Source organism: Notechis scutatus, chromosome 5 (genome assembly GCF_049901735.1).
Source record: "Notechis scutatus isolate UNSWTSFEM ecotype Mainland chromosome 5, rNotScu1.2, whole genome shotgun sequence".
In the NCBI taxonomy this organism is placed as follows: Eukaryota; Metazoa; Chordata; class Lepidosauria; order Squamata; family Elapidae; genus Notechis; species Notechis scutatus.
Genome location: NC_142013.1, coordinates 15,899,377 through 15,912,384, shown reverse-complemented (window position 1 = coordinate 15,912,384; position 13,008 = coordinate 15,899,377). Strand labels below are relative to the sequence as shown.

Genomic DNA, 13,008 nt, shown 5'->3' with positions numbered 1-13,008 from the left:
ATACCAGATTCTTTATCTCACACAAACTTGAGTCCTATACTGTAAGAAATATTTTTACCTATGACAATCAAAACTTAGGGACACGGTGGCTCAGTAGCTAAGATGCTGAGCTTGTTGATCAGAAAGGTCGGTAGTTTGGCAGTTCGAATCCCTAGCGTCGCATAGCGGAGTGAGCTCCCGTTACTTGTCCCAGCTTCTGCCAACCTAGCAGTTTGAAAGCATGTAAAAATGCAAGTAGAAAAATAGATAACAGATAACAGATAATCAGAGTTGGAAGGACTTTGTAGGTCATGTAGTCCAACCCTCCGACCAAGCAGGAGACCCTACACCATTTATGACAGATGGGAGTCCAATCTCTTCTTGAAAGTCTCAAGTGATGGCATTCCCACAACTTCCGAGGGCAAGCTGTTCCATTGGTTGATTGTTCTCACTGTCAGAAAGTTTCTCCTTATTTCCAGGTTAAATCTCTCCTTGTTCAGTTTCCATCCATTATTCTTTGTCTGGCCTACAGGTGCTTTAGAAAATAGCCTGACCCATTCCTCTATGTGGCAGCCCCTCAAATATTGGAAGACTGCTATCATGTCTCCCCTGGTCCTTCCTAAACTAGCCATGCACAGTACCTGTAACCATTCTTCATATGTTTTAGCCTCCAGTCCCCTAATCACCCTGGTTGCTCTTCTCTGCACTTTTTCTAGAGTCTCAACATCTTTTTTATAATGTGGTGACCAAAATTGGATGCAATACTCTAGGTGTGGTCTTACTAAGGCTTTATAGAGTGGTATTAGTACCTCACTTGATCCCAATTGTATCCCTCTGTTAATGCAATTTAAGATTGCATTAGCTTTTTTGGCTGGTGCTGCACACTGCTGGCTCATATTTAGTGGTTGTCCACTAAGACTCCAATATCCCTGTCACAGTTACTGCTATTGAGCCTGGTTTCACCCATTCTATATGTGTACTTTTGGTTTTTCTTGCCTAAATGTAGGACTTTACTTTTCTCTATATTGAATTTCATTTTGTTAGATACGGCCCAGTGTTCAAGTCTGTCAAGATCCATCTGGATCAGTGGTGGAATTCAATTTTTTTTTACTACCCATTCTGTGGGCATGGCTTGGTGGGCGTGGCAGGGAAAGGATACTGTAAAATCTCCAGTCAGAGGTGGTATTTGCCGGTTATCCGAACTACTCAAAATTTCCGCTACCGGTTCTCCAGAACTGGTCAAAACCTGCTGAATACCACCTCTGATCTGAATCTTGAGCCTATATTCTTGAGTGTTGGCTATTCCTGCCAGCTTAGTATCATCTGCAAATTTGGTAAGTTCCCCTTCTATTCCCTCATCTAAGTCATTAATAAAGATATTGAAGAGTACTGGGCTTAAGACAGAACCTTGTGGCACCCCACTGCTTACTTCCCTCCATGTAGAGTTAGACCCATTAAGGATTACTCATTAAATTTGAAATGACAATAATTATAAGAGTTAAAGGTGCCACACTCTATTTGGCAATTATAGGGGGAATCTTGCTTTTTAATGCCTGGAAGGGGAGGGAATTATCTTTTTCCCTCTCTCTTTCGGGATGATGATGGAAAAGAATATATGAAATTGTAAACAGGACAGACAAAAATACAAGAATAATGAATAGAAAGATATAGAAATTTAGGAAAAGAAATGTAATTGAATTAGAAAGAAATGAGATAATTATAAAAGAAGGTTAAAGAAAGTAAGGGAAGAGAAAAATTATTGAGAAATTTATAAAATGGTGATAAGATATGAAACAATATATAAGATGAATATGTAATTGAGATTATGTCTGTTTGGAGATGTGATAACCTGGAATCATGCTGTTCTCAAAAAAAAAGATGTTTTATTTGTTATTATGTTTTGTAAAAACCCAATAAAACTTTTACAAAAAAAAAAAGGACTACTCATTGAGTATGGTTTGTCAGCCAGTTGTGAGTCCACCTAGTGGTGGGGCTATCTATTCCACTTTTTCCTAGCTTACCAAGAAGTAGGTTGTAGTCTACTTTGTCGAATGCCTTGCTGAAATCTAAATATATTATGTCCACAGTATTTCGCAGGTCTACTAATTTAGTCACTATGTTGAAGAATGAAATAAGATTGGTTTGGCATGATCTGTTCTTAACAAACCCGTGCTGACTGCTAGTTATTATTTTACTTGTTTCTAGAGGTTGACAGATCTGGTTTTTTAAATTATCTTTTCCAGTATCTTCCCGGGTATTGATGTTAGGCTGATTGGTCTATAGTTTCCTGGGTCTGTTTTTTTCCCTTTTTTGAAGATGGGAACCACATCAGCTCTTTTCCAGTCCTCTGGTAGTACCCTGGTGCTCCAGGATTTTTGAAAGATATGGTGTAGTGGTTCTGCGATTACCTCTGCCATCTCCTTTAAAACTTTGGGATGTAATCCATCATAGGGAACACTTGGCTGGGAAGGTAACAGTGTTCCATGTGCCTTCAGCATTTAGTGATGCCGACCACATGACCACGGAGACAGAGATGAGCACCAACCCCTAGAGCTGGAAATGACTAACACGTATGTGCAAGGGGAATCTTTACCTTTACCTATCAAAACTTAATTGTTACAGCTGCCATCTTATGATTGTCTAAATCAGGGGTGGGCAAACTACGGCCCGCGGGGCCACATCCGGCCCGTTGGTCTGTCCAATGCGGCCCGCCCCTGAAAAAAATCGCTTGGTCTGTCCAATCCGCGTGAAAAATCGCTGGGCGTGGCGATTGCCCTGTGCCGCGTGGCCCCCAAAGCTGCAAAACAGTGCGGAGCAATCTAGGGGTAGGAAAGAAAAGAAATTTGCAAAGGCCTCAGCTGGGAGTTCGAAATCACCTTGAGTGCGACCTCTCCAAGGTGAGCCCCGCCGATCCCCCTTTTTTTCTGGGGCTTCCAGGCTTAAACTTTGCAAAGGCAAAGCTTGCAGGCTGGAGCGTCTTCCCACCGAGGAGCGGGAAGGGTTCCACCCGGCGGGTGGGGTGGGCTGCTTGGAGCCACCTAAAGCTAGGCCGCTGCTGGTGGAGCCTTGCCCTGCCTTGGTGCCCGTTCCCGGCTTGGCGGTCCTGCTCGGGCGGCACTTTAAAGCCTGCTCCCAGCACCCGAGCAACTTCCCAGCAACTTTCCGCTTCGTTTTAACTCGCGGGTGCTCGCGCCTGGCCCCGAGCTGCGCGGCGGAGGGAAGCCCGGTGGGCGGGCGGGCAGGCGGGCTGCTTGGAGGAGGCGACCCGGTGGCGCTCCGAGCTTCCCCTCCGCCGTGCGGCTTGGGGAGGCGCGAGTCCCCGCGAGTTAAAACGAAGCCGAAAGTTGCTGGGAAGTTGCTCGGTTTTCCGGGCTTCCAGGGCTTTGCAAAGGCAAAGTTTGCAGGCTGGAGCATCTTCCCGCCGAGGAGCGGGAAGGGTTCTGCCTGGCGGGCGGGGCGGGCTGCTTGGAATGGCTGCTGTGCGGCTCGGGTCGGCGCGAGCGCCTGCGAGTTAAAAGGAAGCCGAAAGTTGCTGGGAAGTTGCTCGGATTTCCGGGGCTTCCAGGCTTAAACTTTGCTCGGGCAGCACTTTAAAGCCTGCTCCCAGCACCGAGCAACTTCCGAGCAACTTTCGGCTTCCTTTAACTCGCAGGCGTTCGCGCCTGGCCCCGAGCCACGCGGCAGAGGGGAAGCCCGGCGGGTGGGCGGGCTGCTTGGAGGAGGCGACCCGGCGGTGCTCCAGCAGCAGCAACAGGCAGTTTCGCCCGGGCTCCACTCAGGTGTCCGGCTGGGGCTGTCAGGAGTTGCTACCGCCAGCGCAGCTCCATGCGGCTCTAGTCCCGCATTGCCTTGGGAAGGAAAAGGCAAAACCAGGAGCCGCTGATCCTGAGCCTCCGGTGCCACTGCTCCCGTTGCAAAGCACCGCCACGGCTCTTCCTTTTTGCCTTTCCCTTCCCGAGGCAACGCGGGACTGGAGCCGTGCGGAGCGCGCCGGCGGTAGCAACTCCTGACTCAGGGGGACTCCGAGGGGAGGGGAGGAGGAGAAGAGGGGGGAAGGGTGGGCGATTCCCAAAAAATCTTGTGCTGACCCGGCCCGTCTGTCAAATTTTAAAAGTCAATGCGGCCCCCGAACCAAAAAGTTTGCCCACCCCTGGTCTAAATTGTTGCAGCCCAGCTCTGTTTATGACTTCAGCCCCCTCCTTTCTTGCCAATGTTTCTTGAATGTTCCTGTCTTGTATTTCCACCATCGCAACAATTATCTTGTGAAGTGGGTTGGGCAGAGAGAGCTCAATACATTTTTATTGAGTAAATTTTACCCATTCTTCCTAATAAAGAAATATCTCTAGCTCAATTTAAGGAAGTCAGTTTTTCTGTGTTTTTTTAGTGTTACAAAAGAGAGTAATACAAGAATGATGTAGATGGCTTCCTGGATAGGATTGACAGTAGTGCGGAGGGGAGATTTTCACCTATTGTGGAATTGTTTAAAATATTACATAAACTGTTTAACATATTACATAAATTCACAAAACCACAGACAATACCACAGAATGAGTCACTAAAGAACTAGCGGCAAAACCTACAGGTCCTCTATAAATACAGTATGTGATCCTTGGAGCCAAGCATCACAGATCTAAAGTCTTCTCCTGTAGCACTAAGTTTGCAATTAGGGTCATCATGAAGAACATCTTGATCTGTGCCACAGTTTTTCTGCCTTCTTTATTTGCTATCCCAATAGATCCCGGTTCTGCAGATGGACCAAGTGCTGAAAACACAAAACTTCTACAAGTAAGTTCCATCAAAACTTCACATCATCTATAGCTTGATAGATTCTGCTGCTATCCTGAATTTTATTATTTTTAAATTAATTATTTACTTAGGTAATATAAATCTGTGTTGTGCATTCATAGTGTGTTATTTCTGCATCCATAACATTGCCCTTTTTCCCCCCATTGTGCTATTCAAGTGATATGTGTTGGTTTCTATGGTGGTATTCTATCCGTGTGCTGACTTATCCCATGCTTTCTAATGAAGTATTTCCATCCTGATCTGACTCTTGTTGTAATTGTTTAACTTCTTTCCTTTATTGTTTAGGAAATACATAATACCATATGTATGCAAAGATTATGATAGACATTTCAGCTTAACATAAGCATTTTCAAAAAAAAACACCACACACACACACACACACACACACACACACAGAGAGAGAGAGAGAGAGAGAGAGAGAGAGAATTATTTTTATGATGTCACAAGTTTTATGGTATCAAAAGCAAAATCAATCAAGTGATTTAAGAAATTGGCAACTTTAGCAGAAATAAGAAACAATCTTCTTTTGTTTAGTTATCATGATAATTGGCCACATAACCAGAACTTTAAACCTGGAAGAAATCTCAAAGATTGAGTGGTCTACCCACCAGTTGCTGAAATAATTTTACAGCAGGCTGCCATAATTTTTTATTTATTTATTTTTCAAATGTATATGGTCACTCAGCTCACATGATGTGTCTAGTTTACAGCTCTATTAATTACCCAGCTGGCATCCTTATTGGATAACTGTAATGTCTCTTCCCTGAGGATCTCATTTAAAGTTTGGCTGTTGCTTTAGGGAGTAGCCATTGGAGTAAATGAAAACTGACTGGCAGTGTTTGCTGGGAAAGGATGAAAATGGTAGGAAATCACCAATTACTGTACAATATAATGCACAGAGTAAATAAATATAGCACCATTTATTAGTATCAAGTCTATAGCAGGATAGAGAGACATAAATACATGCCAGTTGCCAAGTGTCTGATTTTTTATCACATGACCTCACCATACTGCAATGGTTGTAAGTATGAAAAAGTGTCATAAGTCACTTTTTTCAGTCCCGTTTTAATGTTGAACAATCACTAAACTAATTGTTGTAAGTCAAAGCTACCTGTACACCATATAGATTAAACATAAAAATGAAATATGTTTACACCATAGGTATAATATTTAAATCTTTTGAAGTCTAAGGGTTACTGCACATTTTAATGTCATACTTTCTTCGGAAACTTCAAGACAATTAAGACTGTTAGTTTCAGGTGGAAGACAAACATCATGTCCTTAATCCTATTACTTCTGAGTAAGATTGTGTGTAATATTTTTTTGGTTGCCAATCCATTTTTAGAAGTGTAATGAAGAAAGTCATTTTAATGAAGAAAGTCTGATTATTTCTAGAGGTGGGTGCAAATGATAATGACCTTTTATCCACAAAGAAAATAGACATATCCATTTTCTTCTTGGATAAAAGATTTTCCTTTGCTGATTACTTCTTCCATGGCCTAATTAAAATAAAAAAAAAAATGAACATTAAAAAAAGAAAGAAAGAAAAATAGCATGGTACAAAAGATGAATGAAACATTTATGACTTTCATTTCTCATAATCTAGGTTTATCTGGACAAATTCTTCCCAACCTATTTTAAAGATGGCCGCAGCCTGCAAGAACGTCTCAGAGAAATGCAGGAATACTTCCATTTGGCTGTCACCGGGAAAATGGATAAAGGTACATTAAATGTAATGAAACAGCCACGGTGTGGAGTCTCAGATGTTTCCGAAGGACACAAAGCTACAAGAATCTGGAATAAACAAGTGCTCACATACAGGTTAATTACCATTTAAAGATTTTTTTTAATAAAAAGAACATTGGTTACATGATTTCTTGCATAGTAATATTTTGTCATTCTTCGTTACTTAAAGGATTAATAATTACACTCCGGATTTGCCAAGAAGTACGGTAGATAGAACCATAGCAAGGGCATTCCGTGTTTGGAGTGATGTGACTCCACTGAGGTTCCAGAAAGTTTCCGGACGTGCTGATATTGAAATATTTTTTGCACATGGTGGTAAGTCTGCCTGTTTTTATCAACTAGCTCTCAAATATGCATTTTTCACACGATCCTATCCCTTTCTGAAGCATCATTTAAATTCTCCCTGCTTTCACTGATCACATTCAAAGAGTCAAGGTGGACTAGAGTATAATCCAGAGGGTATTTTCCTCCCTAGAAGGGCTGATGTTTAAATTGAAATTGTTCATGGGAAATAGTAGTTCTACTTTAATCTGTATTGGCCAGACCCCATCTCAAATGGTCATCCAGCTGTAGACTCCATTTTTAAAAAACTTCAGATAACTGAAGAGCCCTGGTGGTGCAGTGGTGAGAATGCAGTATTGCAGGCAAACTCTGCCCACTGCCTGGAGTTCGATCCTGACAGGGCTCAAGGTTAACTCAGCCTTCCATCCTTCCAAGATCAGTAAAATGAGGACACAGATTGTTAGGAGCAATATGCAAATAATGCTTACATTATAAACATCCCAGAGGGTGCTGTAAAGCACAATGGGGTGGTATATAAGACTAAAGGCCTTTGCTTTTGCTAACTGGACTAGGTTCACAGAAAGATTGCCGAGATTATGTTAAAAAAATTTACAAAAATATCCTATAAGGAGATATTGATGGAACTGGATATATCTAATCTTGAGAAGACAGAGCACATCTTTCAAAAACCTGAAAGGGTATCACACTAAGTTGAAGGAAGGCAGATTTTGAAAAAGATCCCTCTTTTCACTGCATGTGTTAAAGCAAAGATTATGTAGTCATTCAACTAGATTGTTTCATTGACTGAAGAATCTTTCCAGTTCTATGCTGGCTTCCTCTTTCACTGCTTCTTCAGATCCTTTCACAGATTTATTAGCCCAGGCTTAAAAATTATTGCTGTTTTGACATCACTGCAATGATCTCTTATTCTATGAAATGATTGGTGGCTGTGAGATTCAGACTGCTTGCTCCTCTCTGTTTGGATCAAATCACTGGCTATAGTTCTGATATCCAAGAGCTATCATAGTTGGGTTTAAAAATTCAGATGACCACTAGATAGAAGCAGAGAGTAACCATTTATGTAAGTCTTTGCTGCCATCTGCTTGGATTCTTGCATCTGAATATGATGTTCCTAAGAATTACTGATAAGAATGAGAATATTCCTAAGAACTTTTGATTTCTTTCCTCCTTAAATAATAATCATAGGAGAAAATCTTTAACCAAGGAATAGCTCGTAGTTAATATAAATTAGAGATATTGTTCTGTTTCAAAAGTATACAGTATTCATTAACAAATAAGTAGCTTGGGGCAGATTCCCAAACAATTAGCTTGGCTAACATTCCAATCTTCCTATCTCTCCTTTCCGAACCATCATTCACACCCTGAGAGATGCTTTGGAGACATGATTGAAGTTCAGAAGGTCTTTTACTTAACCCAGAGGTTATCACTACATCACTGTCACCCATATTTGTATTACGTGATTATATGTATAGTGAAAATCTCAAAAAGGGGATAGATCTACTTAAGGGTGTTGAAAATGCAGCATAATGCTCCTAACCTACCTATACATTGATGGCTTTTATGTTATATTTCAAATTTAGCACATGGTGATGGTATCTCTTTTGATGGTCGAGGAAAGGTTTTGGCTCATGCTTACTTTCCTGGACCAGGAATTGGGGGAGATACACATTTTGATGAAGCAGAGAAATGGTCAGAGTATAACAGAGGTAAGTCACTCATTAACTATTTGAGGTTATTGCTGATCTATTTTAGAATGAAAATTACTGCCAAGACCATTAACGTCATAAACAAACCTAGCAACCAAGTGATACCTGAAGACCTCTGAAATATTTGCTCCTGAATTGTAATGTTTCTACAACTGGGAATATAAATTTTATTTTATATTATACTTAGATTAAATACAGATTAATTTTATTTTTGTCCTGGCCCCTGTCATGAGAGTCAAATGGAGTTCTAGCCATGAAAAAAACGCTACCTGACTCTGTGGTTTCTTCCCCAAACCCCAAAAACTTTACCTTAGACTGTCTACTATTGACTTCACCCCTTTCCTAAGAGGTCTGTAGGGGGCATGCATAAGTGCACCAACACGCCTACCATCCCTGCCCTATTGTTTCTTTTTTATTTTTCTTATATGTATCCATTTCTTGTATTCATAACTATGTTTATACTTATACCTGTTATCTTATAATCACTTGACAAAAATAAAAATAATAATTAAAAAGGCAGTAAGTATAGTCTTGGGATATAGGAGGCCATATATTGATTTCTGCTAATTGTCACATTTTTCTTCTCTTTTGTTTTAGAGGTCAACCTGTTCCTTGTTGCTGCACATGAATTTGGTCATGCTTTAGGACTTTCACATTCTAATGTTTTTGGCTCTTTGATGTTTCCAACATATACTTACAGTAACCCACGGTTCTTCCGTCTCCCAAATAATGACAGACAAAGAATTCAGAGACTTTATGGTAAGTACAACCAATTAAATATGAGCCAATAGTGTGCAGCAGTAGCCAAAAAAGCCAGTGCAATCCAAAATTGCATTAACAGAGGGATACAATCAAGATCAAGTGAAGTACTAATACCACTCTATAAAGCTTTAGTAACACTACACCTACAAAACTGCATCCAATTTTGGTCACCACATTATAAAAAGGTTGTTGAGACTCTAGAAAGAGTGCAGAGAAGAGCAACCAAGATGATTAGGAGACTGGTGGCTAAGACATACAATGAACAATTGCAAGAATAGGGCATGACTAGTCTAGTGAAGAAAAGGACCAAAGGAGACATGATAGCAGTGTTCCAATATTGGAGGGGCTGCCACAGAGAAGAGGGGGTCAAGTTATTTTCCAAAGCACCTGAAGGCCAGACAAGGAATTATAGTTGGAAACTGAAAAAGAAGAGATTCAGCCTGGAAATAAGAAATTTTCTGACAGTGACAGCAATCAACCAATGGAACAGCTTGCCTTTGGAAGTTGTGGGAGCTTCATCACTGGAGGCTTTCAAGAAGAGACTGGACTGCCATCTGTCAGAAATACTGTAGGGTCTCCTGCTTGGATGGGGTGAGGGGTTGGACTAGATGACCTACAAGGTTCCTTCTAACTCTATTAATATGTTAGCCAAGTACGGTATGAAGTTTCTAATTCTTATGGTGAAGTGCATTTTAATCACTCCCCAACCTTTGGTTGTACTCACTTTGTAATGGGTCTGTTGTTAGCTAGAGGGGACTATTGACTGGTACCCAACAAAAAAAATATTATAGACTGCTTTTTCTCTTGGAGCTCAAGGTGTCTTACAAGGAGAAGTTTCCCCTAATTTTATTTGAACTCCAAAATACTCTTGAAATTTATAATTAGGACTAAGAGAAAATAAGCAGATTGAAACTATCTACTGAAATCTATGGATGAAGGGGGACTTTATTTTATTTATTTGATTTGTCAATTGCTTACAAGATAATAGATATAAGTATAAACATGAGTAAGAATACAGGAAATAGGTACGAATAAATGGGGACAATAGGACAGGGACGGCAGGCATGATGGTGCACTTAAACACGCCTCTTAGGAATGGGGTGAGATCAATAGTGGTTAGTTTGAGGTTAAAGGAGTGGGGGTTAGAGGATGTAACAACAGAGTCAGGTAGTGCATTCCAGGCATGACCACTCTGTTGCTGAAGTCGTACTTTCTGCAATCAAGTTTGAAGCGGTTTACACTGAGTTTATATCTGTTGTGTGCTCTTGTATTGTTGTGTAGTAGTCATTGACTGGTAGGACATTGTAGCAGATAATTCTGTGTGCTACACTTAAGTCTAACCGTAGGCAGCGTAGTTCAAAGTTATCCAAGTCCAAAATCTCAAGCCTGGTGATATCAGGCATTCTGTTGCGAGCAGAGGAGTGTAGTACTCTTCTCGTGAAATACTTCTGGACTTGCTCGATTGCATTAATGTCTGATATGCAGTGCGGATTCCAGACTGATGAGCTGTATTCAAGTATTGGTCTGGCACTTACTGACTTAGTACTTACTTACTTACTTACTTACTTACTTACTTACTTACTTACTTATTTAGACTTCTCCAGTCAAAGTCCAACAGTTTAGCCACTCCTTACTCTGGACATATATTGGTTGGCTTTTTTCACTGAATTTAGTTTTCACCATACCATAATGGAGGAAAAGCACTAAGAAACAAAAGAGAGTTATAAACATCAATTGTCCCTGCTCGTTGCCTTACAATTGAAAAAGAACATCCCATAAGGGATAAGAAATGAGCAAAACAGAGTAGCAAACAACCACCTGGCAAACCATTTTTATGTTGCGAGTTCCAGTTCAGATACTGTGATGAGATGACCATTGTCAATTAAGTGATATTTGAGGTGGGGGGGGGAATCATAGGAAGTGGTCTCACAACAGAGGCCTCTCATTTCTCCTGTTGCTATCAGTCTTTGAGGTAGCATCTGGAAGTATCAGGAAGCTGCTGTTTGCCTAAGTAAAAGAATAACAGATTTGAAAGTAACCTTTGAGGTCTTCTAGCCTAACACCTTGCTCAAGGAGGATACCCTATATACCATTTCAGACAAAGAGTTGTCCAATCTCTTCTTTAAAAAACTCCAGTGTTAGAGCACCCATACCTTCTGGAGGCATGGGATTCCACTGGTTAATTGTTCTCACCATTAGGAATATTCTGGGCTGGTTCTCTGCTTGGTTAGTTTTCATCTAATGCTTCTTACTAAGCCTTTATAAAGCGGCACTAATACTTCACATGATCTTGATTCTATCCCTCTATTAATTCAGTCTAGGATTGTGCTGCCTTTTTCGGCTGCTGCCACCCAATGCTGGATCATATTTAACTGATTGTCCACTAGACTCCAAGATCTCTCTTGCAGTTACTGCTATTGAGCCAAGTTTCACATAATCTGTACCTTTTTGTTTTTTGTTTTCCTTACCTAAGTGTAAAACCTTGCTTTTCTGTACATTGAATTTCATTTTGTTAGATAGGGCCCAGTGTTCAAGTCTGTCATTTAAAATGGCTCCTGGCATTTTTAAACCCTAATGGACATGGGCTTTCCAATTTTATTCATTTAAAAGATTTGTCTGGACACCCATCTTAAACTCTGGGTAGCTCACAACAACAACAAAACCTAATAGCTATAAAATCATAAACCAAAAGCTTAGTGGCTCCACCATCATAGTAGGATGTTGCACAGCCAGCTCCAAATATCCTCATTCCATCTATTATATCCCAAAGATTCAGGGAGGAGCCATGTTTTTTCTTGTTTCCCATATTTAAAGAATGCTTCAGCCCCTTTTGTTTATATAGCAGTCCTTGCCTGTTTCTTCAAAATCACCTCCCTGATTCTCCACAGTAAGGTTGGCACCAGGTTTTCTAGACAATACCCCACCATAGATTTATGGATTCGTGATTCTGTCCTAACCAGCCTATTGTAGTGGAACAAAGCAGTTAACTCTTCTTTTTATTGAGCAAATCTGCTCTGGAAAAAACAACCTATTTTAATCCTATTTGTATATTTATTTATTTCCACTCCCTTTAACAATATCCTTCTTTTTCTTTCTTAGGAACAAGGAAGTGAAACAGCTGCAGAACCCATTATATTTAAATGTCATGGAAGAGTTTATATTTTTCACAGATCAAAAGCATTATTTCAACTCAGTTCATAACATAGTAAAAGGAGCAAAAGTTTGGTTGCCTGCTTGATAATGGGGAAAGACTAGTGGATTGTGCTTTGTTATGGAAGCTTCGTTGATTGTTGATCAGCTTCCTGGTCCAATTCAAGATGCAGATTACCAATTGCAAGGTGTGCATGTTCTGTAGATACCTTCACTTGGAAACAGTGTGTCATCCATCATCAAACCAACACCAATCTTGTTGGCATTCAGGAAAACCACCAAGATCTGACTGTACCAGAAAGCCTTTGGGGGTTAATATATATCAGATTCCATCTCTCCGTTATTAGTTTGGGGGGTCTGGTTATTTTCTTTTCCTTGTAATTATTCCTTGCTATTTTTTTTTGTAAGCAACTGGAGATCAATCAAACAATTAAACAAGATGGAAGGGACCTTGGAGGTCTTCTAGTAACCCCCTGCTCAAACAGAAGATCCTATACCATTTCAGTTTTGGGAAATGTTCTTGTACCTATACATAGCTAATAAATAATCCAACCCT

General features: G+C 40.6%; 1 protein-coding gene across 1 annotated transcript; it reads left to right on the top strand.

Moving 5' to 3' along the window:
* The first annotated feature begins 4,525 nt into the window (after positions 1 to 4,525).
* On the top strand, positions 4,526 to 13,008 carry LOC113417307 (macrophage metalloelastase-like). Its single transcript, XM_026675617.2, has 6 exons — positions 4,526 to 4,764; positions 6,392 to 6,606; positions 6,701 to 6,846; positions 8,415 to 8,540; positions 9,138 to 9,299; positions 12,402 to 13,008. The coding sequence occupies exons 1-6, from the start codon at positions 4,654 to 4,656 to the stop codon at positions 12,413 to 12,415; spliced, it is 774 nt and encodes a 257-aa protein (XP_026531402.1). The 5' UTR covers positions 4,526 to 4,653; the 3' UTR covers positions 12,416 to 13,008.

Excerpts from the sequence above, each read along its gene's own strand:
- LOC113417307 (XM_026675617.2), top strand. The coding sequence starts at position 4,654 with ATGAAGAACATCTTGATCTGTGCCACAGTTTTTCTGCCTTCTTTATTT. Across the intron at positions 4,765-6,391 it reads AAAACACAAAACTTCTACAA|GTTTATCTGGACAAATTCTT; the intron begins GTAAGTTCCATC and ends CTCATAATCTAG. Across the intron at positions 6,607-6,700 it reads AAACAAGTGCTCACATACAG|GATTAATAATTACACTCCGG; the intron begins GTTAATTACCAT and ends CGTTACTTAAAG.